At 38.4% G+C, this 24,913-nt stretch overlaps 1 protein-coding gene across 1 annotated transcript in view; it reads left to right on the top strand.

The window, feature by feature from the left end:
- Positions 1-549: 549 nt before the first annotated feature.
- The window catches only part of GRXCR1 (glutaredoxin and cysteine rich domain containing 1), a gene marked incomplete at both ends in the record, with an annotated part of 40,265 nt that continues 15,901 nt past the window's right edge, over positions 550-24,913 (top strand). The window contains one exon of the mRNA XM_080343673.1: positions 550-996. Coding sequence (XP_080199799.1) covers positions 550-996 — 447 coding nt within the window. The remainder of the gene's footprint in view (positions 997-24,913) is intronic.

Genomic DNA, 24,913 nt, shown 5'->3' with positions numbered 1-24,913 from the left:
CAAGTAAGAGCTCCCTGGCAAATCCCTTAGGCTTATATAAAAAGCAAACTTTGGTGAATGAGGTTTGACTGGAATTAAGTGTTTTGGTGAAAGAAATGTACCCATCATTGACTCCAGTACTGAATTCTGCAATTTTCCCCTCAGATGTAATGTATATAAACATTTTTGACTCCACAGACCTTGTAAAAAAACTCATCCTCTTTGCCTTTTTCAGGAAACAAAAACTCCATTCATATAAACTTGTGTAATATCTATTATTGTGTTGATAATGTGTGGGTTTCAATTTTTATTTTAATCAGTTAATATAATTTCTCCCTTTCTTGCTTTCTTCCTTAGTGCTAAAAAGTACACTATGGCTTTTTAATATTTAATTGATGGGATCATTTTACGGGTTTTAGTTTAAAGGTAACCATAGCAGAAACGCATCCATTATTAACTGCAGAATGGCACTGTAGCTTCTTGGGAACCCTCTTTAGTTTAATATGAGAACCCCTGTCAACAGAAAACAGCGCTGATATTGTTGTCAAGTGTGACGGACTGGCAAATGCAATGGGCACCACGCTGGAACAATGCAAACTGCTTATATCAATGGAAGAGACGATGTTTAAAAGTGAGATGAAGGCAGAGAGCGAGAGGCTGTCGAGGAAGGTTCGATTCCGCGTGGCATCCTCGCACAGCGGGAGGGTGCTGAAGGAGGTGTACACCAACGGGGAGGCTGCCGACTCACTGGACTCCGAGTATGCCAGCAGCTCAGAGACCGACCAAACCAGCCGGCTGAGCGAAGTGGACGGGCAGCAGAACGGACATGTAGGATCCGAGTGCGATGAAAATGAGAACGAGCAAGATGACTTGCTCATTTTAGTCAGAGCTACTAAAGAGAGGGGCTTTGGTACAAAGCGAGTCAACATCCTCAGCAAAAATGGCACAGTCAGGGGAGTCAAGCATAAAGTCAGCGCTGGTCAAGCCCTCTTTGACAATTTGGCAAAAGTATTTCAGGTAGGTGATGTGGTCCTGCTGGCTGCAAGCCTTTTGTCTGTCCCTTTTAACTCCCCACATTATTCTTTCCCTTTGTCTGAACCTCTCTCATTCATGATTTCTCAAACTCTGAATTCAATTCTACTTCGTTCCCACTGCTGTCCACTTGCCGTTCTTGCTTACTCTTTCTGGAACACACCATCTTCACACTTCAAATTGACTGTGAAATTTTTATTTCAAATTTGACTTAAAGTTTGTTGACTGGAGATACATACGTTGTGCTTCCCATGTATGGACCAGGAAAGAAACCTAACAGAGGAATTAACTGGAGATCTGTACAGATCCACTGTACAGGGATGTATCATGTTTCCACTCCTATTATATTAATTCTAAGGAGTTTACGATGTTATCTGCTGTCCCCTACATGTAAATATGTATACTTGCAAATTCCATTGTGTTTAATCTGCAAAGCAGATCAAATTAGATGCGGGATGGCAGCAATGATAGTTTTCCTATATGAAAATTTCAGAGGAATGAAACTTAGTCAGAGGTCTCTTTTATTAATGTCTGTTTTCCATTTATTTTGTAGAAGGAGCAGAATATCTGTGTTTGAAAGAGTATATACCACACTGATGCCTTAGGCTGAGAAATACAGGCCTCAGAAAAATCAAGATAAAAGTACCAAAGAATTCAGCTTAGATATGTAATTTACCTATATGCACTATGCAAGTCTAATATGCATTACTATTCAAAAAAAGACAGACAGGTATGCAAACAAGCTCTTTCTAAAATTTACTATAATCCAGAATTAGGATGGTTGCTTAAATTAAACAGTAATTGACTTCAAGGCATTATTTTAAAAGCATTTATGTAGTTTTACAGCATGAGGAATTTGATATTCGTAATGACTGCTGTGTATTGAAATGAAACCTTCTGAAAGTTCTTTCTTATTTTGAAGTGATTTCACAATACATTTAGAAACGGCTATAGATTAACATTAATTGCTCCTGAATATGAATTTATCCTCTACATTGTGCCTAAATTCTAACAGTCTTTCTGTCAATACTGATGTTCCTGTGCAAGATTAATATTTTAAAGATGAATTAGCTGTTCATTTTTGTTCTTTACATCACATAGCACTCCAATAGCTTGCATTCTTTCAAGACACTCTGTGAAAAGTTTGTCCTTGAGTATAAAATTTATAGATATGAGTTAGGAAGTGTTAACTAGGGCACGTCTGGATTCTTCTCCAACCTTGATTCCAAATACTGTTCCACGTTTCACTACATGGAGTACACCATTTTACCTCACCAGCCTCCTTCCCTCCTAAAAGCTTCCTTCCGCAGTGTTGGTGACACCAGGCTAAGGATTTTGAATCATCTAAATAAATGGATGTAGCCAAAGACAGAGTGGCCCTGTCATTTTGCTGTTTCTATCTCCAGTTTTAGGCTGGAAGTTCTTCAGGGAAGGTTCATGGACTGAAATCAACGTACTTTGATTACAATTAAGTTTCTTTATTCCTATCAGAGTTACAGCTAGTACCAGCACTATTTCCATGCCAGAAGACAGGAAGACTTGAGAGGAGGCATAGCCATCTGATAACTTCAGAAAACTATGTAGCCAAGTCTAGCATAGAAGTCCATAATTATAACCTCTAAAATATTGATGGTTTAAAAGGTGATAGAGATCTCATATTGACAAAATTTTACAGCAGAAGAAAGTGGAAAAATGAAATTATCAGGTGAAAACAAACTATTCAGTTTTTCATACTGCACATAATTACACTTAAGAACTCTCTTCTACAGACATTGTAAAGGCTAAAAAAATAGACAGGTTTTGAAAGTAGATGAGGAAAATACATGGGGAACTGAACAGCTTCTGCTTGGGCAGATCTAGATGACTGATTTCCAGAAATAACTGTATATTCTTACCTTAAGCATCTACTGGATTGAAGACATATATTCAATAATACAGAGAACATCATGATTTGAGGTTTCTACTTGAACAAGTTCCTGTCTGCTCAGAGATAAAGTTTGAAGTGTAGTGAAGAAGAATGGTCATTCCCGTATCATCTTTTATGTCATACTGTGAGCCAATTTTCTATGCTACATGGTGAACACCAAGGACAGCAAAGCACAAAGGTTGGCTTTGAGGTTGATTTGGAACTGCTTGATCTCAGTGTGAAATATGATCGAAACCTTTCCAACTACAAAAGAAATTATGAACTTTAGGATGAGATTAGAGAATGATTTCCACTTTTCTGTAAGTACATTCCAGACAATTAATTGCACAGTAATACCACTTAGAGAATAACAAGAGTCCTTCATTCAAGAATACGATAAGATAGAAATATGTGTCTATTAGAAGATATAACTCAAAATCTCTTGATCTGGACATTTTTATAAGTTTTCTCCTTGATTATGTGAGATCATCTGCAGTTACATGTTTCACTTTTCTTAGGTGAGCAGCAGCAGATGTATAACAACAGTTAAAATATATACGAAGTCGCTTATCCCTGAGGAGAGCCCATCTCTGCCCCTTTGACGATTCAGCACTAGGTGACTTCAATATATATTTCTCAGTCAGTGTCCGAGCAGGTATTTGTAATGACAGAGTATGCACATGAACTCTTCACAGTTCTAAAACCTGAACCTTGATAAATTTGTGAATGCAAACACTTCTTATTTAGTATTTAATGTATCACTTATTAAAGAAAATGTTTATGCAAGAAGCCAAACACTGAGTATGTGTGAATGTCCTGTGACGCTGAAACTATTTTTTTTAGATTTTCTGTGGTGTAAGCATTCTGATTTTTCAGACTATATTTGCAAACTCCTCTACTATGCTGCTACCAAAATCCCCACATTCTCATTGTGGCATAGAAGAGATCCTTTAAAACAAATCACTTGGCTCAGATATTCTAGGGATAGGCAGGGATTCATTAACTGGGCTTTATTAAGTTGCGCAGCCAAGACCTTTGGTATTTTCTGTTCAAATACCTGTGCTAAAAGCACTCCTGTGTATTTTAATTTTCCTTGGAATATTTAGGCTTTCAAATATTTTTTCCACATTTTCTAACTACGGCCTTTCTACAGACTTGGTTCAGAGAGTTTCTTTCCACAACAGCCTCATCTGAAAAAAATCACACTTTCTGGAGATTTTAGGAAATAATGTAATACAGGAACTATTTCTAGATGAAAACATGTCTTTGGTTTTTGTTGTTGTATGATACAAGCTTGGCCTGAGAATGTATATCTGCTGCCAAGTAGACACACATCCCCTGCTACATCTTCCCACATCCACACACCGAGTACGTCCATCACTAGCACAAACAGCGACTTTCCATTTCCGCTGTTCCTTGAGAAGAGAAGCTAGGTCACTCGCATTAGTCTGTCCGATGACTGTTTGTGTCCCCAGATATGAGATGCTCCAGTGCTGTGACAGTAAACGGTCTCCCATCAGGTCAGCCCTTCATGGGCTGGTGAAGCTGCTGCCAGTTGGGTGGGAGCTGGGGCTGGTGTGGCCATGGGGATGTTGTGGCACAGAGCAACATGAGTCTGGCGGTTATCTTGGCTTCATGGCAAGGTATTTTGGGGGCAGAAAGGCAGAGAAGAGTCCAACCCTATTGATGCTGCAGGGAAGTACAGTTTCCATGGCAACTCCTCCAGCCTTTCCCTTCCAGGGGTAGGTGCCACAAGGAAACTGTTGACATGGCAACCACATCCTGGTGGGGGAGGGTGTGAGAGGGTGTTGTTGTGGTAACACCTCTCCATCCCCTGCTTTGTGGGGAAGGTGGGAGGCCAGTCCGGTGGTCATCAGTGAAGGGCTGGGATGGTGATGGGTGTCTGCCAAAGCTTGGACCAGAGCGTGGCCACCTACTGGGCTGGCAGTGTGGCAGTCAAACAGTCACAAATATTTTATTTGCAAGAAATGTGCACTACTGAAAAGCCTGAATAACATAAAGGATTTAAAGCTCCCAGTGTTCCTGTTCATGTACCTCCTCGGTATAAGTGAAATCATCTCCTGCTGAAAACACTAAAACTGATAATGTTGGCAGCTCTGGAGCTGAGGATCTGACCTGCTAATTGAATCAGAAGAATAATGCCTTTATCTGCATATCTAAAGCAATTGTGGCCTTATTTTTGTATGTTACTAACATTTTTGTTTTCTAATACTTAGATCACTGTTAAAATGTGAATGGGTATGAATATTTCCTATGTTTTCGCAGAGAAATTAGTAGAGAAATGGTTCTTGTTTCCTTGAAATAAATGTAATTCTCTTCATGAACAATTTTTATGATTAGGCCATCCCTATGATGGCTTTCAGGTGACACAGAACAAAAATCTTTGACTTGTCTTGCATATTACTAAGTAATGCAGTGATCATTTCATGCCAGACCAGGTTTCCATCCCAACGTGCAAAGTAATGGAGCTCAGCCAAAGGTTTTACACAGGTCTCCCCTAATTTCCACCATTTTAATGTGGGTCCTTTCTTCTATTTCTAAACTTACACACTCCACTGGCATTCTGCCTCCTCTGAAAGGTCACCTTCTGCAAAATTAGCTACAGATCTCATTGTCAGGCAGGGCCTGCTGATGTCTGTTATGAAAGGGCAGGTCTGGTTAACAAACCTGAATAATGCCTTTGTGAACATTGCATCAGACGGGATACGGGTGAAGAGTCAGGCATAATGTACTTGGTCTTTATGATATTCCCCAGTATGGTGTCTTAGGTAGAGCTAACCTTTAAGGTTGCAAAGTGCAAGTCAATGTTCAGCCTGATAAAGAAGTAGTTTATTAATGTTTACAGAGGGACACGGGAAAGAGTTAAGAGTCAGGTGGAACTTTGTTAAGAGATGGACAGCTTCTGGGATGGTTAGGTTCACTTTCATCTTTCTTTACTTGTAGGTGACCTGGAAAAGTCAATACAGAGCAGGACATTAAGAGCTTACAAACCAGTAGGGCTAGCTAATACCTTAGAGAAAATAAAATGAAAGGCAGCAGCAAAAACAACTGTCTTCCAAAGAAGGCAGATGCTACAAAATGCTGTTAAGGAAAGTTTTTTTGCAATAGTACAAGCAAAGGATTTAGGGTGGGTGGCACGTTGTATACCACTCCAGCCCCTGGAGCGCATATCACTAACACCTGCAAAACTCTGGGTAAAGAGAGAGAAATCTGCACTTTTACTGGAGAAGTCATGATGTTATCCTCCTCACTTCTTTGGCAGATGGTCAATTGTGACACTTCAGCATCATTGGACTCTTTGAACTCAAAGGCCTCTGCTAGAACTGGACTTAGATTGTAAGCAATCGCCTGAAATTCCATTTCATATTTCTCATCTGTACACACTGTCCTGTGACTCCCAAATGGGCGTAGCTTGCAAAAGGAAAAGATGTGCTGGATTGCTTGTACCTCCTAGTAGCAATGTTAGGGAAACCTGTTCATAAGCTAAGGCCATAGTATTTGCTGTAGTAATGCCATATATATGGATGGAGATAAATCCCAGTGAGCTGTAGGTACCTCCTCTGATGTATAAAGTGCCAATATATGTTTCTAATGTTAAAAAGTCTGGAAAACTAATTATGAAAAAGTGTAGCACTGAAATCCACTGAAGAACAGGAAAAATTGTAATGACATAGAGGAACGTGCCATTATTAAAAGTAGGTTTCCGTTTGTTAAAGAAAATTCAGTATTAGAAAGACAACTGGATCACCATTGGGATGGGCATAGTGTCCCTTCGCTACTTCCTTTGTGCCTTCCTAAGTGCTTTGGTCTGTGACCACAATGCAAGGGACAGTGATTCAGTTTATTCAGCTGATTAAGTGGCAGTTAAAACAGGTAGGTTCCAGAGCTGGTAGCTGAATAGCCACACTGATTTTAAGCCAGATGTTCAGGTCTGTGAGCTTTTAACTGGACCCTGGTGTTGGTCAGTGCTTATGATATTGGTATTTATTGTTCTTATGTTCTCATATAAATCAGCTGTATAGTACTATGCTCACACAGGTCTATTGTTAGATTGTTCCTGATATTTTAGGGTTTGCTGCTTTTGGATTTGAAATACATATTTGACATAGACTTGAAATTATAAGTAAATAGATTTTAAACTACCTAAACCTCCGATGTGAAATACAAGCTTTGAGTTAAAAAATACTTAGCTGTCTAATTTTTTAAAAATATAGGTAAGGAATGTCTTGACTTTTCAGTACACTCAGCATTGGGAAGCTTAGTAACAAAACTATAGTTACATTTATCACTTTGTGAAGATTGAACGAACAATTGAAGAAAAAACATTGCTACACTTTTATGCTGGAAGTCTGATTAGCATGTACTGGACATCTGTCCAGCCTTTCAGAACACTGCATGACCTCAAAATTATCCTTGCTCTGGTGTGTCTTCATCCGTGTAAAAGATCCATAAACGAGGACAGTGTTTTTGAGACACTTGGGTGCACTCTATGGGGCTAAGCAGTGGCAAGCCCTGGATCAATAAACATTTCTGTTCTGTGTTTACATATATTTCTACTTCAGAGGTTATCATAAGCAGGTACTTTGCTTCTTGAATCACATCTGCACCTGCAGGTGAGTGAAAATTATTATGACAGTGAATTGATATTTCCCCACTGACCGCAATATTTTTGTCCATTCAGCACAGGTAATGACTACATAAAATGCAAGACAGCTGAGAGCTGGCCTTTACACATTTTGCAGTAGAGGTCAGGCACTGGTGTTTTTGAATCCGTGCACACCAGCCTTCCCTGAGAGAGAATGAACTAACACATTTCCTAGCAAGGCTCTGTGAAACACAGAGTCTCAAGTATAACCACACTCTCGTAGGTGCAGGGTGGAAGCAGCAGTGAGGTAAGAGCACCTTCTCTCTTCTGTTGATAAGAGACAACTTCTAGTGACTGACTGGTACCGAACAGAGTTGTCTCAGGTTCACCCCAGCTAGTGTCTAAGTGCCTATGGTCCAAGCAGGTTGGGTAGCCTGTAGGAAAAAGCAGATATGCTGCTCTGGGCTGTGAGGGAGAACAAAATTAAACTGTTCCCTCTGTGAAGTCCATGACATGTGGCTACTTTCCCAAATAGAGTGATTTATTAATAAGTTTCATCCCGTCCTTATCTTTTGCATTACAAAAGGCAGAGCAGAGAAGCTATGCTTAATACTGCAGTGAATATATATATACAGAGCATGTGTATGTAGTACTAGAGTTAATCAAGACTTTAGGTTTGGATTCAAAAAGCCCATAGGTCTCTGAAGAAGGACTTGGATATCAAGCTCCAAAACTGTGATCCTCCAAACCTCTCTTTGGTGCCACCTTGTCTCAAAGGTAGCAGAAACCTTTTATTAATCAAAATTTGACTAAGGATCTGCCTTGGCCATGTGCCTCAGCATCTCAGTATTGACAGGACATGATGCTTACCTCCTACTCATGTCCTAAGGGAACCACAAAGTAGGTGCTCCTTTGCCTGTCTCACCTGCGGGGCTTGATGCAGTAGGTGTCCTCTGGGCATGCCTAGTGGATCAGATCCTACACAAACTGCACATAAGCAGATGCTGCTTTGTTACAAATTGTCTCTGCAGGAGGCAGTGGTGGGAGTTGTGCTTTGAATTAGACAGTCACAAGACAGTGTGAATAAGTTGCTGGAGCAGGAGTGGAACACAGGCTTGCTGAATCTCAACTTGCCAACCAAATACTATGCTTCAGCATCATGCTTGCCTTCCATTTCTTACTCGCTCTCAAGCACTATGATGATGGTGTTGCTTCACCAGGTGGGTGTTCTGGCAAAGCTCATAGCCTGTGACTTACTTGTTACGGAGAAGAGGTAGAGACAAGGCTGGATCCAGACAGCCAGTACATGAGAGATTACAAATAACCATGTTCTGCCACCTTGTTTCATCCTCTCTCTTTATATCTAAAAATACACTTGCTGTATTTTTGAAAGAAAGAATGTACTTCTTCTCAGACAATAAATATGAATGTCAAATCAAAAAAGATGTCTCCTGGTTGGGATTCCTAAATCATATTGGCTTCAGGAAATTCTCTGAACTGAAAATAGTCATAAACTGAGATTTTTGGGATGAAATATCACATATGCTTGCCATCCTCTTATTTTTAGTTATCTGTCTGGTATATGACCTTGAAAACTATATGACCACTGGTTCTAAGCCCATGTACTGCTCTGGAACTCCTAGATAATGTTCCTTTGTGCAATTGCTCACTAAGGTGCTCAACCTTTGGATTAATACAGAAGATGCTTCATCTTACTTCAAACTGACTTGAAAAAAAGGAATGTTACGTAAACAGCCTATTAAAAACATTCTCAGGATGCTAGCCCGATTTTTTTTTTCTTTATTCTAACAGTAAGATTTTTTTTTTCTAAATTGGCCTCTTACAATAGAGATGAAAAAGATGAATTGATTAATATTAATCATTAATTAGTTGCAATAACCCTTCACTTTATTTCTAGCTGTGGAACTCAATTCAGTAACTCAGCAAGACAATTATGAGAAAATGTCTTCTGAAGTACTCTTAAAACTAGGACTATCAAGAAAATTTTGGGCTATTCCCCTTTCTTTGATGCAGTACAACAGGCTGCCTGCTAGCCCATTTGTTGTGTCCTCTTGCTCCTGAATGTGTGCATGCCTTTGACACAGCATATGCAAAATTTGTGGAACTCAAAAAGCTGAAATACATTGCCTAAAAATGTGAACCATCCTATATGTTTAATTACTAGCATCATTCTTGGTCATTGACCCCTAATTTTTGTGTACAAATAAATTACTTTGCGAACAAATACTTAAGGGTCCTCATTGCACCTGAGTGTCTTAGGTGAGGTTTGGTTTTAGTTACATTTACAAATATGGAAGCAAATATTTGGCTACACTGGACCAATTTGTCACCAGATTGCACAACTGTGCAGTTGTGAAATTCCAAACATATGGTAATAATGAAGATGCAACACACACAAAAAAAACACAAAAATACTTTCTAATAAATTAATTAAAATTCACTTTAGTTTACAGATCTCTGAACTGTTTCAGTTCTGCACTAGGATTTGCAAATACTTACACTAGTATTTGCAAACACAAGCTAGACAAATATAAATGTACACATACCATACAAGTATTGGATTATAATGACCCAGGAAAAAAGTATTTTAGCAGTTGACCAAAACCACAGTTCAGGAGTCACCTGCTGCCAATTTAATTGCCATGTAGGTGTCATTAAGGACTATTTCCTTCCCTAAGAAAGAAATGAAATCATGCTTTATTTGCAGATAACACTTGCTAGACTACTCTGATCTGTCAGCAGCCTGCTCTGACATTTGTCTACTCACATTGACAGGTTATTACACACTACACCAACACAAGGCACATGATTAACAGCTTGAAGAAAGAAATGGTCGAAGAGTTACTGCTATTTTGGCTGGAGCTTTAACCTGTGACTGCAGTGTTCAGCAGCAGCATAAGTTTGTAACTGAAGAACAATAAAATATGATTCAGAATGGAATTTGCAGGCAGAGAGAAAAGGGTTTGACTTTCATGCATGAAAACCTTCCTCATTGCTGCAACATCCAGTACCAGGTAGTACAAAGTGTGACACTCAAATCTCACTGAATTTTTCCAAAGCTTGGAAGATAAATAGCAATTAGGACAACATGACCAGCCTGTTGATTTTGTAAAGGAGTTGGAAAAGTACAGTTTCCCATCCAACCAGGCAATCTTTTGGTTTTGCGTGACACAGTGGTTATGTTGTGGAGAAGCTGCCACATCACAACTATTTACAGCCACCATCACACAAAACAACAGAAATGGTCACAGATGAGCAGCTGGAATCAGTGAGGTAGAGACTTATTTCACACATGGTGAGAAAGAAGACAGAAAAAACATCATTCATTGCTAGTATGAATTGTGGAAAGCATTTTAACAACCTTAGCACAATTTTGCTTTGGAACTATATCTAGAGACACCATCCATCAATAATGTCAGAGGAACAGGTCTTCTATACTGCAGAAATACCACACACAGCCTCATTCTTTCTCTGTTTATCACAAAGAACTATGGAAAAACTTACTGGCCAGTATTTGCACATTTTTATAACAACCTGGTGTGTTATGTCCTGCATTGGCAAATCAGTCAATGCTCATGCAAAGGCAAAGAAATTTTTCTTTGGGATTGACTCACGGTAGCTTTGTTTGGAATACTACTTATTGCTAATTATCTATCAATTTTTTAAAATATTAAGAATCAACAGCAGTCATATACCATAATTTAAGAAAAATCTATTTACTCATGCCATTTCCATAAGATAATAAGCAGTCAGTTTCTAAACCTGCAGCTGAAGTTGCATCTTTTTAAAGAAAATATGATATTTTTCCAGCTGCTCATGTCCTGTTCTTGGTTACTACATCTAAAAGCAAAGTACTCTTCCTCCCAGCTCTACATGAAGTTGTGAAGCATTTAATTCCTGTTAGAGAACGTTGCAAGAGACAGATGGATAGAAGTAGTGAAAAATGAGACCTTTAAGCATTATTGTTGGAGTTCCTTACATCCTTCACAGGCCTTAATCTATATTGAGAACTTCCCTTTCTAGGGGCTGGCTGATGCTTTCAATAAGATTCCCAAACATGCAGTGAGTAAATCCAGTTGTTCTTCCAAATTCCTATGATGATCCAAAAAATATAACTAACTACTCAGTCCCTCCAAGTCCAAACATAGTCTGTCATGAATATTTAAAAGAGGCAGGAGTTCCTAGATTACTTGTTCAAGAAATAAATTCTCTTTATTTAAATCTGTCTGGAAAATTTTGCCATTGCAGCTATGGTTTTTGTAACTGCTTTCTGGTCAGGCCTTTTGAAAACCTCTGTTTGGTGCATGATATTCTTATGGATCCTCATGTGAGAGACTGTGGGGTAGAAAAACACTTTTACAGGTCAAAATTGCTGACTAACACTATTTTTTTTTTTTCCTACTGCCACTGACTGGGAGCAGCCTTGAAAAATTTAGCTCCTTGAACGTGGTAATTTTATACTCGGCTGCTCTAGCAATTCTCTTTTGAAATCACAACAGATAAGGGCAAGAGTTGTCAAAAAAGGAGAGATGTCTAGTGAACTTTTTGACCTGTCTTTCATCCTGTCTCAGTTCTCATTTGGTAGAAGATTATGCAGTTGGCAGAAATGTAATCAGTACGGGTTTTCGGCATTGTTCGAAGACATGATATTAGAATAAATGTTATTGATTTTTCTTGCTGTAGGGGATTAAATGATATCTATGCAAGAAGGCTATTGAACTTTTGCTCCAAACAAAAAGCAGATAGCCAATTAAATCATCTCGACATCTGCATTTGTAGTCATATTCCTTGACCATAATGCATTTATTTCTATGACATGATATAGATTTTAGCCCTATTATAAGAACATTATTATATGAAAAGTATGATTATAAGAATAAAAATGTATGTTTTATTTAAAGAATATTCATCTCTGGGCCAAATACTGAATCAGACTAGAGCATGATACTGCTCACACTGACCTTGAGAAAAAATTACTTCAGCTACAGACGTGATATATACAGAATAACTACTTCAACAGCTATTTTGACTGACAGGTTTAGTAGCTGGTATAAAGCATACAACTTGCTATATTCTGATTTTCAGACATTTTACATATTTACTTGTTTAAAAAAGTCCAAAAAAGGTCTTACACCTTAGATTTTTTCATCAGCAAACTCTGTAACTCTGTTACATGGATATGTGTTCTATTTTGCTCACACAGAAATAGTGGATGAGTCATCTGTCCCGTTTTGTATATCAAGGCTAGCAGCCATGGTAGAGGCTCTTCTAGGGCAGAGCTGGTTTATCTATGCTGTCTAGGAGTTGCATCTGCTATGTCTACATAAAAGTCTCAAGCTCTCTGCCTTTGGTTTTGGAATCTATCACATAAGAAAAGGAATGAAACACTATGTGTGTGCAATGCAGATGGATCTTTAATGAAATGGAGATTGAGTGTATAACTAGTAATTAAGTACTCAGGGTTTGAAGATGAAGGTACCAAAGTTCTAGGTATTATTAAGTAATGAGATAGCTGAGAGCATTCTTCCAATTAGGTTAAGTAATATAGCAGGGAAATAGGGTCCTTCATCAGTCAGTGCTAATAGAGAACAAAGTAGTGCAATAACTGCAAGAGTTTCCTTTTCATCACTTCTGTATATTGAGTGGTAAGGGTATCTCTCATTGAGGAGTAAGGAGTGAATCAGCACTTCATCAGCACTGTCAGCCTAAGCATAGCTCAACTTTGCTCTTTGCCTCACTCAAAGACTTCTGCAAAATCCATTACTGATTGCAGAGTGCTTCATGCAAGAGAATGCCCTATGTCCACCTGACGTATTGTTGGTGTTTTCCTTGACTGTGCAGTCCAAATGACAGCTTCAACTTTTTACAGAATAATCTATTTTTATGTCAGCCCAGATGAGTAACATTTTCATGTAGAATTTAAATTATATAGAGCAGCAGTAAATAAAAAGTGTGTCACTTGCCAGTTGTTTGGAAATGTAAACTAAAAATACTGGGAGGGTGCTGGTTTCCCAGTTTCGTTTAACACTTCTTGTGAGTTTCAGTATCATAGTGCATCTCATTCTAACTCCCATTCACAGGACTACAATAAAAGATAAAATAACTTTTGACAGAAAGCTTGTTATCTACCAAACATGAAAACTCTACGGTATATCCAAAATCAAAGTGAGCCTTCATGTAACACTGCCCTCTCATTTTATTGATCAGGAAGGTAAACTGTGAAGAGTGGATTGCAATTTGCATTTTCTCTGCTATTAAATGCAATTCAGAGTTGCACATTATTTCACTTATGCTATTATCTTCTTTGGTTGTTTTATGAGTGACAAGTACTTCTGTTGTGTAAAACAGAATGATCCTAGGGTGTAATTGATCCATAAAAGGCTGAACCACCTGCTGATGAATATGCAGTAAATTTTGAACTGAGCTAAGTCTAACTGATAGGAGCTTTCTTGAATACAATTTTTTACTTGCTGATTGTATTTAGGACTAGAAAAATCACCATTTGCAACACTGATGCAAATAAGAAAGAAGTTATGGGTTATTTTGCTGTTTCCTAGGATATTCTGGTATATTGAAGGTAAGTTTTTGGAAAACAGATCCATTTGCCACACAAAGCATAGCCTGGCAAAGAAGGAAGAGCCACGTAATATCATAAGCAGGATCTCGCCAGGTAACTCTTTTATTCTCTGGTCAGAAATATGATGAATTACATTTGTAAGAAGCTCAACAGACTAGAGTTCACTTTCATAGGCCACTAATGCCTTTTAATTAACTAAGCTGTAGTTGACATTTGGGAACTGGAAAGGGGATCACTGCATGAATAATCTGCACCTGGCTGTGTTAAATATAAAATGACTGGGTCAGAGATCCATATACGTATATTATTATTATGATTGTGTTATTAGCATCTACCAGTCTCTCTAGCAGTCTAAGGATACACAAGGAACATTTTAGAAATGATGAGTCAGGGAGTGATGAAACAGAGAAGAGGGAATGGATAGCAACCTTTTTTTTTTTTTTAAAGGGAAAAAAACCAACAACCCTTCTTCTGCCTGCCAAAGAGAAGTAAACAGGGTTTTCCAAAGCTCCTGCCAATTAAAAAAGAGATGGGCCAGAGTAGACGTAGTAACTTTCATGACAGTCATTGGCTGCTGATCAACACAACTATTTCTCTGCAGTATGAAATGCTCTATTGAGTGATGCAGCAGTGATTACAGACAGATGGGACCAGCATGCTCAAACCAGGGCTCAGAGCCATGCTGTTTGGTAATTTTTCCACGAGACCTGACATATCAAACACCTTCATCTGCCAGCCCTCAGCAAATCCTGCTTTAGTTCACTTCTGGCTAAAGCCACCCTTACAGAATATTCTCAAATAGGATACAAGTTGCCCAATGATCCTATTTGGAAAAGCAACTAAAGATTCAAACATCTTGAACAGTGTGACAATTCATAAACAAAAGAAAAAGCATATTGTCACAAGAGACAATAGGATTTGGGCCCTACAACTAAAGGGGCTGGGTGCTGTTTAAGACTTTTTTTTTTGGCAATAGTTCACTGTGACATTACAGGAAATGGTATCTAAATGAATAGAATTACCTGAATAGAATAGTAGCAGGATGAAACATTGCCTCTCAAGACAATGAAACATAATTGAAAAATCCTACCCATGTTACTAAAAAGCAAGCCCCAAAGAACATTAAAATGTGAATGTCATTAAGAAAAATAACTATACAAGAAAATTAACTAGTCATTTATTCAGGTATTGCATACATACAATTAAATATAGACAAGTCTAATCATGTTTAAAAGTTCTTTTGGGACAAGTGACCAAACAGCAACTGCCAGCCATAATTCTTTCAAGTTGATCTGCACGCTCTCTTCTCTTATTTCCAGGCCTTCTTGTTTTGATTATAATCAGAAAACAGAAAGGCCCAGAAAAATTGAGTGTAAAAATTGAACAATGTATTTAAACTTGAGAAAAAGTTCTATTTTATTGAAGTTCGTATTTTGTTTTACTCAGTGTATTTCTCCCTGTTGTTAGTGATAAAGAGATAGAGATAAAATAAACACTGATCAATTGTTGAATAATATTTTTCATACTCTTACATATAACTGCTATCACTAAGTAGTAAGTCACCACTGTTAAGCAATAGGAAATTAAATGGTGTAACCTAGGACACATCTTCTTCTAAGAACAGAGACTTATTCTCGTATTTCCAGGGCTTACACATCGTTTAGAATTGAGTAATTAATATTAACATTCTTTTTCATGACCCATCTGTGTTCTATTGTTTCATTTCTCTAGTCTTCCACACTACTTACAGACGTCGCCTTTGGCAGACAGATGCTATGCAGCTCAAGCCATACATTTTTAATTTACTGATGGCAGCATTTCTTTAGGCAACATGCAGTATACTTTTTTTCCCTCTCTCTTACATTAATTAGTTTCTGTTTGCAAGGTACTTCGGAGAAGTAACAGTAACATTCCAATTTGCCTGTTCCCTAACTTCATTTTGTCTGTTAGTAAACACAGAAAATTGATAGGAATGATACATTGTGAAGCTACCATTTTTATTTTTGCGTTTTGTTTGACTTTTCAATTTCCCAGATGTTTAAAAATGCTTGTATCTTTCTCGTGTCAAATTGCGTGAACTGTTTTGCTGCTGTTCTGTGGGCATAGTTCTCAGAAAGCTCTTCAGGTAAACAGCTGCAAACAGCCAAAGTAGAAATTCAGCTCTTTTCCTTTCATGTTGATGTAGCACAATCATAAACGCTCACTGGGATAATTTAAAAGCTATGGTGCCCTAGTTTTGCATAGATCAAACATGCTACTGGAGCCAAAATGAATGTAATATGCAATGAAAGTACAGGCCAAAATTTAGATCTAAATTAAAAGACCTCCAAATGGTAACAGAATTCATGCAACAAAAGAGCTGTATGTCTTTGTAGGCATCTCAACTGCATTCAGGCCTGTCACAACACACACCATATTTGCCAGAAATAAGATTCTTGCAGAGGTGGGAAGTTGCAGTTTGACTACTGATATGCCGCCATGCTTCATAGCTATCATGTTTTCTGGTGACTGGGTGTGAATTTTAGTGCAAATTATTTACATATTGTCATATACCTCATTACTTTAGTAAACACTTTGTTTCTGATGATTTTTAAAGGAATTCAACCTACATGAAACCGTGCAGGAGGTGAGACAGAAAACTATGACGAGTGGGTACTGGGAGTAAATGAGTAAAACAGAAGAGGCTACTGGCGGGGAAAGCAAAGGTCCTTCTCTGAGATGATAAAGGTAGCTCAAGTGTCTGTGGATAAACCTTGCTGAGTAAAGTTGATAGGGTGAAATTATGTAGCATGCTTCTCAGGTTATGCTGCACAGGTACTTGAAAAGATGAAGCTAACCAAGAGCCAGAAGAATTAGTGGAAATCAAGATCATGGCAAATGACACTGGCTGGGATGTATATACTCAAAGTAATAAGTTTTCAGAAAATCTCAGATGGTAGTTATGTAAAGTCTGTATCTGTGAATAAATGGGATAGACTTGAGAGGAATGAAATATGAACACTGATATTGTAGAGGAAATTCAGGAGATAAATACTTGTGGAGAAAAACGGAGTTTATCCATGGGATGCTGGAGGAAGCTTCCTGCTATATAGATTCACGGAGACATCTTGGAGGGAATGGAAGAGCTGTGATTGTCTATGTTTGGAAAGTTGTCTGGCAGCCTGAAAAGCTGGTGTGATGGTTGTGGAGATACTCTGCAATGATTTTAAGTACCTCATATTTTCAGAGTGCTTGTTCAGATAATTAGGTACTGTGTTCACTTGAATTCACAGAATTCCTTAACAAACCTACCAGAGACGGAAACGATGCTTTGAATTCAGCACATTTCAGGCATAATCTGCAAACAATAGCAAGCTTTGAAGGTTTTGGCTCAGTTTTTTCCCAGCTTAGCTTGTGGTGCTAGTTTGCACCAGAAAGGCAGAGCTTATCTGAGATGCTGGCATTATACGTTCTCCATGGCAATGCACGGTGATGATCTTCACATGAAAGAATAAGTGTGACACTTTCAGCGAGTAACACATGTCCAGAAACCTGGAAACTGTTCACTGCAAATGCTCCTAGCCTTGATTTGGGGAGGCCTATCTGTTTAGTGGTGTGACTCCTCTGTGGGCCTCTATCCCATTTTAGTTGATTAATTATACACTCAGCCCTGCTGAAAGGTAACAAGGAGGAACTGGTTACTTCTGAGCTGGCACCGTGGAAATCTCCAGCTCCCAGCCATTCTTGCAGCCTGTCTGCAGCACAGGCTTGTAATTTTGACCTTTTGTAAATCTTATGAAAAGATAAGGGCTGCACTTAAATCAGTCCCTCAGTAGCTGCCAGAAACGTCAAGAGTGGCAGTGAAGTACTCTGTCTAGAGAGAATAAAGCAGAAAGCAAAAAGCAGAAGAAAGGCTTCTGCATGCCGGCAGTGTTGTAGTAAGTACAAGTCTCTACTGGAGGCCTGGGGAAAACTGAGTGTTAAAGTCCCCAGAGATCACTTTGACCTGGAAGAGAGATGAGGAGCGATCGGGCTTGCTGGAGGGGAGGGGAAGCTTAGTCTGCAATCTGGTCAGTTCTCTGAAGTCAAGAGAAAGGAAAAAGGATTAGGGAAACATGACTTTTCAATAATAGCTTGAATTCAGAGGTTTGGCTAAGCCAGATGAATGGAAGGAAATAGTTATTTTAATACTGTACTGCAAAAACACCTGTTGGTGACCAACATTAAGAATAATCCTTTTTGTTCATTCTTTATTACAACTTAATTACAAATACCTATATTTTAACCATATCTGTGGTGATTTTTCTTTCAAACCTTGTTTTACCCAGAAGAATGTACTCTGGCGTAATTTTCCACCAGAAGTTCAGTCCTGACCACAAAGGAATTTTAAGTTTTGCAAAATTTTGGTGGTTTTTACCATTGAATTTTCCTGAATTCCTCCTCTCATCCATATCTGACTGGCATAGCCTACTTCTTAAGAAGCAGTATTAAAAATTAATAAGCATCTGTAATTAGCATTTGCTTTATGGAGCTGAAGACCCAAGAAGCAAATCAGGGAGCTTACATCTCCTGTAACACTGTAACACAATTTTGCAGAAGTATAGGTTTCAATTTCCTGATCCAGCGATTACATCAAACAAAGAGTAATTGTTTATATAGCCACTGGGAATGTTCAGCTGAAAGCCATTTATCAAACATAGCAGATAATCAAACGTTTCCTTTCTGTATTGTAGTCTAGGAAGTACTGCAGTTTCACTCTATATAGTGAATGCTTTTTTGAATAGCAGAGCATTCCCTCCGTCATGCTTACTTTTATGGGGCTGAATCTTAGTTATCAGTTTGGACTGGCTAAAAAACTCCAAATGTGCCTGGATGATTAGTCAAACCAATTGATTTAAAATAATCATGCTAGAGTAATGCTTTCCATGTCTTACAATGGTTGACGTACTCAAAGAAACTAAAACAATGGGACAACAACCAAATTCTGATTTTAAGTGCTACTTAATCCAGGAGATATTTGGGTCCAGAGTCACATTTTTTAGATGAGATCATATTATAATAAGGCTAAAAGATAGTATATTATGTTTCAACTGCCTGTTTTGGTGGAAGTTCCCAGAGCAGAATTTGCAAATGAAGGAGAAAGTTATTGTGTGCCTTGCTAAAACTTGGTTTGCATGTTTCCTGACTGCTGCCTTAAAATCACACTGGGAGTTTTCTGCTGTAAATTGCAAAGAACTAAATCTGTTTGTCCTAAAAAGTAAATGCATATTATATTCACAGAATCACAGAATCACAGAATGTTAGGGATTGGATGCGACCTCGAAAGATCATCTAGTCCAATCCCCCTGCTGGAGCAGGAACACCTAGATGAGGTTACACAGGAACGTGTGGAGGTGGGTTTTTAGTGTCTCCAGAGAAGACTCCATAACCTCCCTGGGCAGCCTGTTCCAGTGTTCTGTTACCGTCGCTGACAAGAAGTTTGTTCTCAAATTTAAGTGGAACCTCCTGTGTTCCAGTTTGTACCCATTGCCCCTTGTCCTACCATTGGTTGTCACCAAGAAGAGCCTGGCTCCATCCTTTACATATTTATAAACATTAATGAGGTCACTCCTCAGTCTCCTCCAAACTAAAGAGACCCAGCTCCCCCAGCCTTTCCTCATAATCACAGTATCACAGTATCACAGTATGTTTGGGATTGGAAGGGACCTCAAAAAATCATCTAGTCCAATCCCCCTGCTGGAGCAGGAACGCCTAGGTGAGGTCGCACAGGAACATGTCCAGGTGGGTTTTGAATGTCTCCAGAGAAGGAGACTCCATAACCTCCCTGGGCAGACTGTTCCAGTGCTCTATCACCCTTACTGAGAAGAAGTTTTTTCTCAAATTTAAGTGGAACCTCTTGTGTTCAAGCTTGATCCCATTACCCCTTATCCTATCATTGTTTGCCACCGAGAAGAGCCTGGCTTCATCCTCGTGGCACTCACCCTTTATATATTTATAAACATTAATAAGGTCACCCCTCAGTCTCCTCTTCTCCAAACTAAAGAGACCCAGCTCCCTCAGCCTTTCCTCATAAGGGAGATGCTCCACTCCCTTAATCATCTTTGTTGCCCTACGCTGGACCCTCTCCAGCAGTTCCCTGTCCTTCTTGAACTGAGGGGCCCAGAACTGGACACAATATTCCAGATGTGGTCTCACCAGGGAGGAGTAGAGGGGAAGGAGGACCTCTAAGTTCCTAAGTTTATATTTGCATGGTGATTGTGCTGGTTGATGAAAATTTTCTGAAATCAGTTTCTTTAACTAGTGCTGTTTAGAAAACTGCACTGACCTGAATTATGTGTCAGATTTTTCTGATATGGACAGCGTCATAAATATTGTAGTGGTAGTGGAAGTTTCAAAGTTATTGGCAATTCAAATTCTGTACAAACCAATTTTAAAAAGATTACCCGTAGTTTATTGCTACTTGCTTTATATTTTCTAACATTGTATTTTTCTTGGTATCTTTAGAACGATGATGAGAGTGGAGGGTGCTAGCAAATTGAATCACAGAGGTCTCTGCAACAACAAAGGATTTTTAAATAATGAAAAAAAAAATAAAGTCAGTTAAATAAGAAATATCCATATTTTTTTTCTTGCTACCACTGCTGGATTATCTGTGAAAGACTTTTCATCACCATTATAAGGACAATATAATAGCATTTTGTTAATTAACACTGTAATTATATTTCACTTAAAAGGAGCATTTCAGGCAGTTACATTAATAGATACAAACACAATATTTGATCAGTAGTGCATAATTTGAATGCTTTTCACCATACACCAGGATTATGTTTGAGGGCTTGAAAAAGAGAAACCACATTTGAACAATTTCATTACATCTGTTGTTTCCAGGACAATATTTTGGCCATTACTACTCCTTGCTCTAATAATTTCTTCTATTACTCTCTATGAAGAGATCCAATTGGCTGCTCAAAAAAAGGGATATGAGAGACAATACTTTGCTGAGATGTTGCTCAATCCCCTAAATGCTTACATTTTGTCAGCTATAAAATACATTATTGTGCTGACTGAGCAGCATAAGATACTTCAGGGATCAAAAATACCCTAAAATTTCTTTGAGGCTGCTATATTTCCTTTGGAAAGAAAAAGATGAGATGTACTAAATTAATGACAACTGTCAGATAGAAAGACTCAACAAGTGTAAACAGCTCAGCTGTTACCTATCCTAACTTATGCCACATATGCCAGACTGCCAAAAGTAGCTTTATTGACATTACAGGATAGTCTTGGTGCAACTTGTCCGGCTTTGGGTCTCTTCTGCTGAACACGGAGAATAGTTCAAAGAACCGCATGATGTGAGAGGAGATTGCTGGGCACTCATTTTTCAAACAACTTCTACTGCCTCCTGTGAACTGCTGAGGACAAAACTATTTTTGGTAGCTCTTGCTTCTTCCTGTTCAGTCTTTGTGGTCAGTGTCCTTGTGCAACAAAGAAATGCTTCTCCTTTCCCACAAAGCTCTATAACATTGTCAAGGGTCTTCCCAGAGACTCTCTTTTTCTCTGGGAATAATTTCTTGGAGATGTTGAACTGATAAGTATAAAGAGAGAGAAATAAGGAGTGAGCAAGCAAAAGATAGAAACAAGCATTCTATCACAATGTTGTTTCTTCTTGAGAAAAGTGCAGACTAGGCTAGAATTCCAGGATTATCTTTTGCTTCTGATTTTTAAAGGTTTCACTTATTCCCATCACATACAGAATGGCATAAATAAACTAATAAGAAAATGCTACTAGACCTTCAAACACTTGATAAATAAAATCCAATTAGGTGTGGACAGATACAGATCTTCTTTCAACTAGTTTGAACACCGTAATAAACGCCCTGGCATCGTTCCACAGCATTGCTGTGCCTTGTTGAACAGGACCTGCTTTTTTCCCCTGTAGCAGGCACTTTGACTTTAGAAAGTCTACTCAAGCATAGGCATCAGGGTCTAGCAGAGACCGTGAACCTTAGGGAGATAACCTGTTCTCTTATCTGAGCCCGGGTCATCTGAGAGCGGGCTGTAGCCTGGTTGTATGGGTGTATGCTGGATGAACGGTACTGAGGACATTGGGAGGTGAGCTCAGCTGTGGTCTTTGTATCTTCTGAATCTGCTGATAGCTGAAGAACTATAAAGAGCAGGGAGAGGCAGGGTCATGCCCTGCACTCTTTTGCTATGGCATTGTAAGTATATTTTCTGCTTTGAAATGAAAACACTTCGACATTCCTTGAAGAGCAGTTTGTGCCAGAGGATATGTGGGAAAGCCTGCAGCAGCAGAAAAAAAGATAAGATGTTATATTGTGTTATTTGAGGAACAGAAAGGGTCAGAACACACATGTACATGGTGTTGGAGGATGGATAGGGAGGATGGATAGGCATCTTTCTTTTTTTTTTTTAACTATTCAGTCAAGTGATTTGAATGCTGATAATAATTTTATCAAAACCCCATATATTTTTGCATAAAATGGCTTTGGATTCTTTAAGATGAAAGGAACAATATAAATCTCATATGCAATATTATGATTACTTTTGTTATTTTCATCTGACACCCCTAAAATTGATACACTACCTGAAAAGTTACAAATGAATTACAGACATATATAAATATATCAATATCTTAGATATAATGAAATCCTACATCTACTTTATGCTGCAGTTGAACAATTTTGAGCACGCCAGCCTTAAGAAGGTAAAACAGTGCTATTTAACAATCAGCAGTACGTGGTGGGTCTGTAGATGAGAGGATAGTTGCCTAGGAGTTAGAAGATAAAATAATTCACGTTCTTGCTGGATCATAGCCCTTCTCTATAACTGTTAACAGCCTCTCAGAGCTGAAAATGAAACAGGAAAAAATGAGATGTTTCATGCCCTGTGTGGGACACTCAATCAGCCAGAGGAGCCTGTGCTCCTATACAGCATTTGGAAATGGATATATTCCTATGGCTGCTGCTTGTGGGGAAGGTGAGTGCCAGAATACAGGCAGATAAAATTAGCACAAATATTTGTGTCATTTTAAAACCTGAGAAAAAACAGTGACCTGATAACTTTCTTGGGGAAATCAAAACTAGTATCTATATTGTGGACTGTCCCAGACTCACTGGCTACCTTGTTTAGAAGTGCAGCTCTTAATGCCCTCATTTGCAAACTGATATTTGTAGCCTTCCCAGCTTGCTGATGGTTATGGGGATGATAACTGGTGATATCATATCACTGTCCCAGGGGGTTGCAGACTCCAAGTCCTACAGTTATAGCCCCTGTAATTACCAAAACTGGATAAGAAAAAAAGTAGTGTTTTTGCAGTAATGTATTTGAGAGAAGGTCAGTATATCCTTTGACTTGAGTGTATGACTTGCACTGTTGCAGATATTTAGCTTTCATTCTACTGAGCTCCACTAAAATGCATGGCTTTCTGATTTTAATGAGGTTCAAGATCTGAATTTTCCTGAAAATTGATACAGCGCCAGGTCCTTGAAGACAATGCAAACAGGACTACAGCCTTAATGTAGTAAAGCACTTATGGGAGTACTTAAACTTGAAGTTAAGTGCACACTGTGCTTTGCTGTGTGAGAACCCATGGAGGGTTGGAAGTGCAAACACTGAGGTGGAAGGGAATGTGATTGCATACCAAGAGTGCACACTGAAGCTGAGCATCACTTGCAGTTCCTACTGTATGTGTAAATAGATATTATATGCCAAAGAAAAACATTTTATCTTGGTCCATGAGGTCTGCATGTTGGCAGAGGTTGTCTGGCCAGTTAATCAATTCTTACTGAAAAATGTTATTAAACCTTTAATTTAAACCAGGCAACAGACAGTGACAGACAGAAGGGACTGGTTCACAACCCCATTAGCATTGTACTATGTTGTTGTGATGGCAAATATTGTCGTTTTCATTGGAACACAGACCTTCAATCTCCAGTCATCTAATTAAAAGAATGTTGCATGTTTTCGTCTAAAGAGTGACATGATGAAAAGTACGCTTTTCATTAAAAGCTATACATTTTGCAAAATATGTGTGTTCTGATTAAGTAGCATGTGGAAAAACTTTGAAACATTTTGGTGGTAACTTTTAATTTAAAATAATATTTCAGAAAGTATTCATTACTTTAGTGTACATTTTGAAAGCCTTTTAAAACTCAAAAGCTAGTAAAAGCTTTTCAATCTTGCAGAAATGAAATTTTTAAATTGATATTATTTTTTTTCTGCAGATTTTCTTCAACAAGAAAATTCGTAGCTGTTCTCTTCTGTTTCTGAGCGGAAAATAAAGTAAAAAAGTCCAAAACAGATTGTGGTGAGAAAATTAGTGTAAGACCATAATTCTTCTTGCCACTTAATTACTGACTGTAATTCAAGCTATTAGCTATGTAAACCAATTATTAAGTGAACAGCTTAGTTCAAATCTTGTAGAAATGCAAGCACATATAAAATCATGTACATGTATGCACATATGCATACATTCATATGCCTAAGTATATGCATTTTCTCTTGCCTAACATTTTCTTTAGGTCATTTACTCACTGAAGCATCTCTGGCACAGGGTTTGTAACATGCTCTAGATTCCTGCCTCATCCGACTTAGTGGACAGCAGATACTCCTGCCTGTCTGATAGTATCTAATTACAAAGTCAAGGGGCGCATATTTCAGTAGCACACTCTGAGACACTGAAAGATGATATTCAGAGACAGAGAAGGGCATATCAGCCATTGATTTAGGTCACTGAAGCAATTCACTACTGTATGAATAACATTAGTTGAATGCTATGTCTGAACATAGTAAA

This window comes from Nesoenas mayeri (genome assembly GCF_963082525.1).
Source record: "Nesoenas mayeri genome assembly, chromosome: 4".
NCBI lineage: Eukaryota > Metazoa > Chordata > Aves > Columbiformes > Columbidae > Nesoenas > Nesoenas mayeri.
This window is presented reverse-complemented; position numbering and strand designations above follow the sequence as displayed.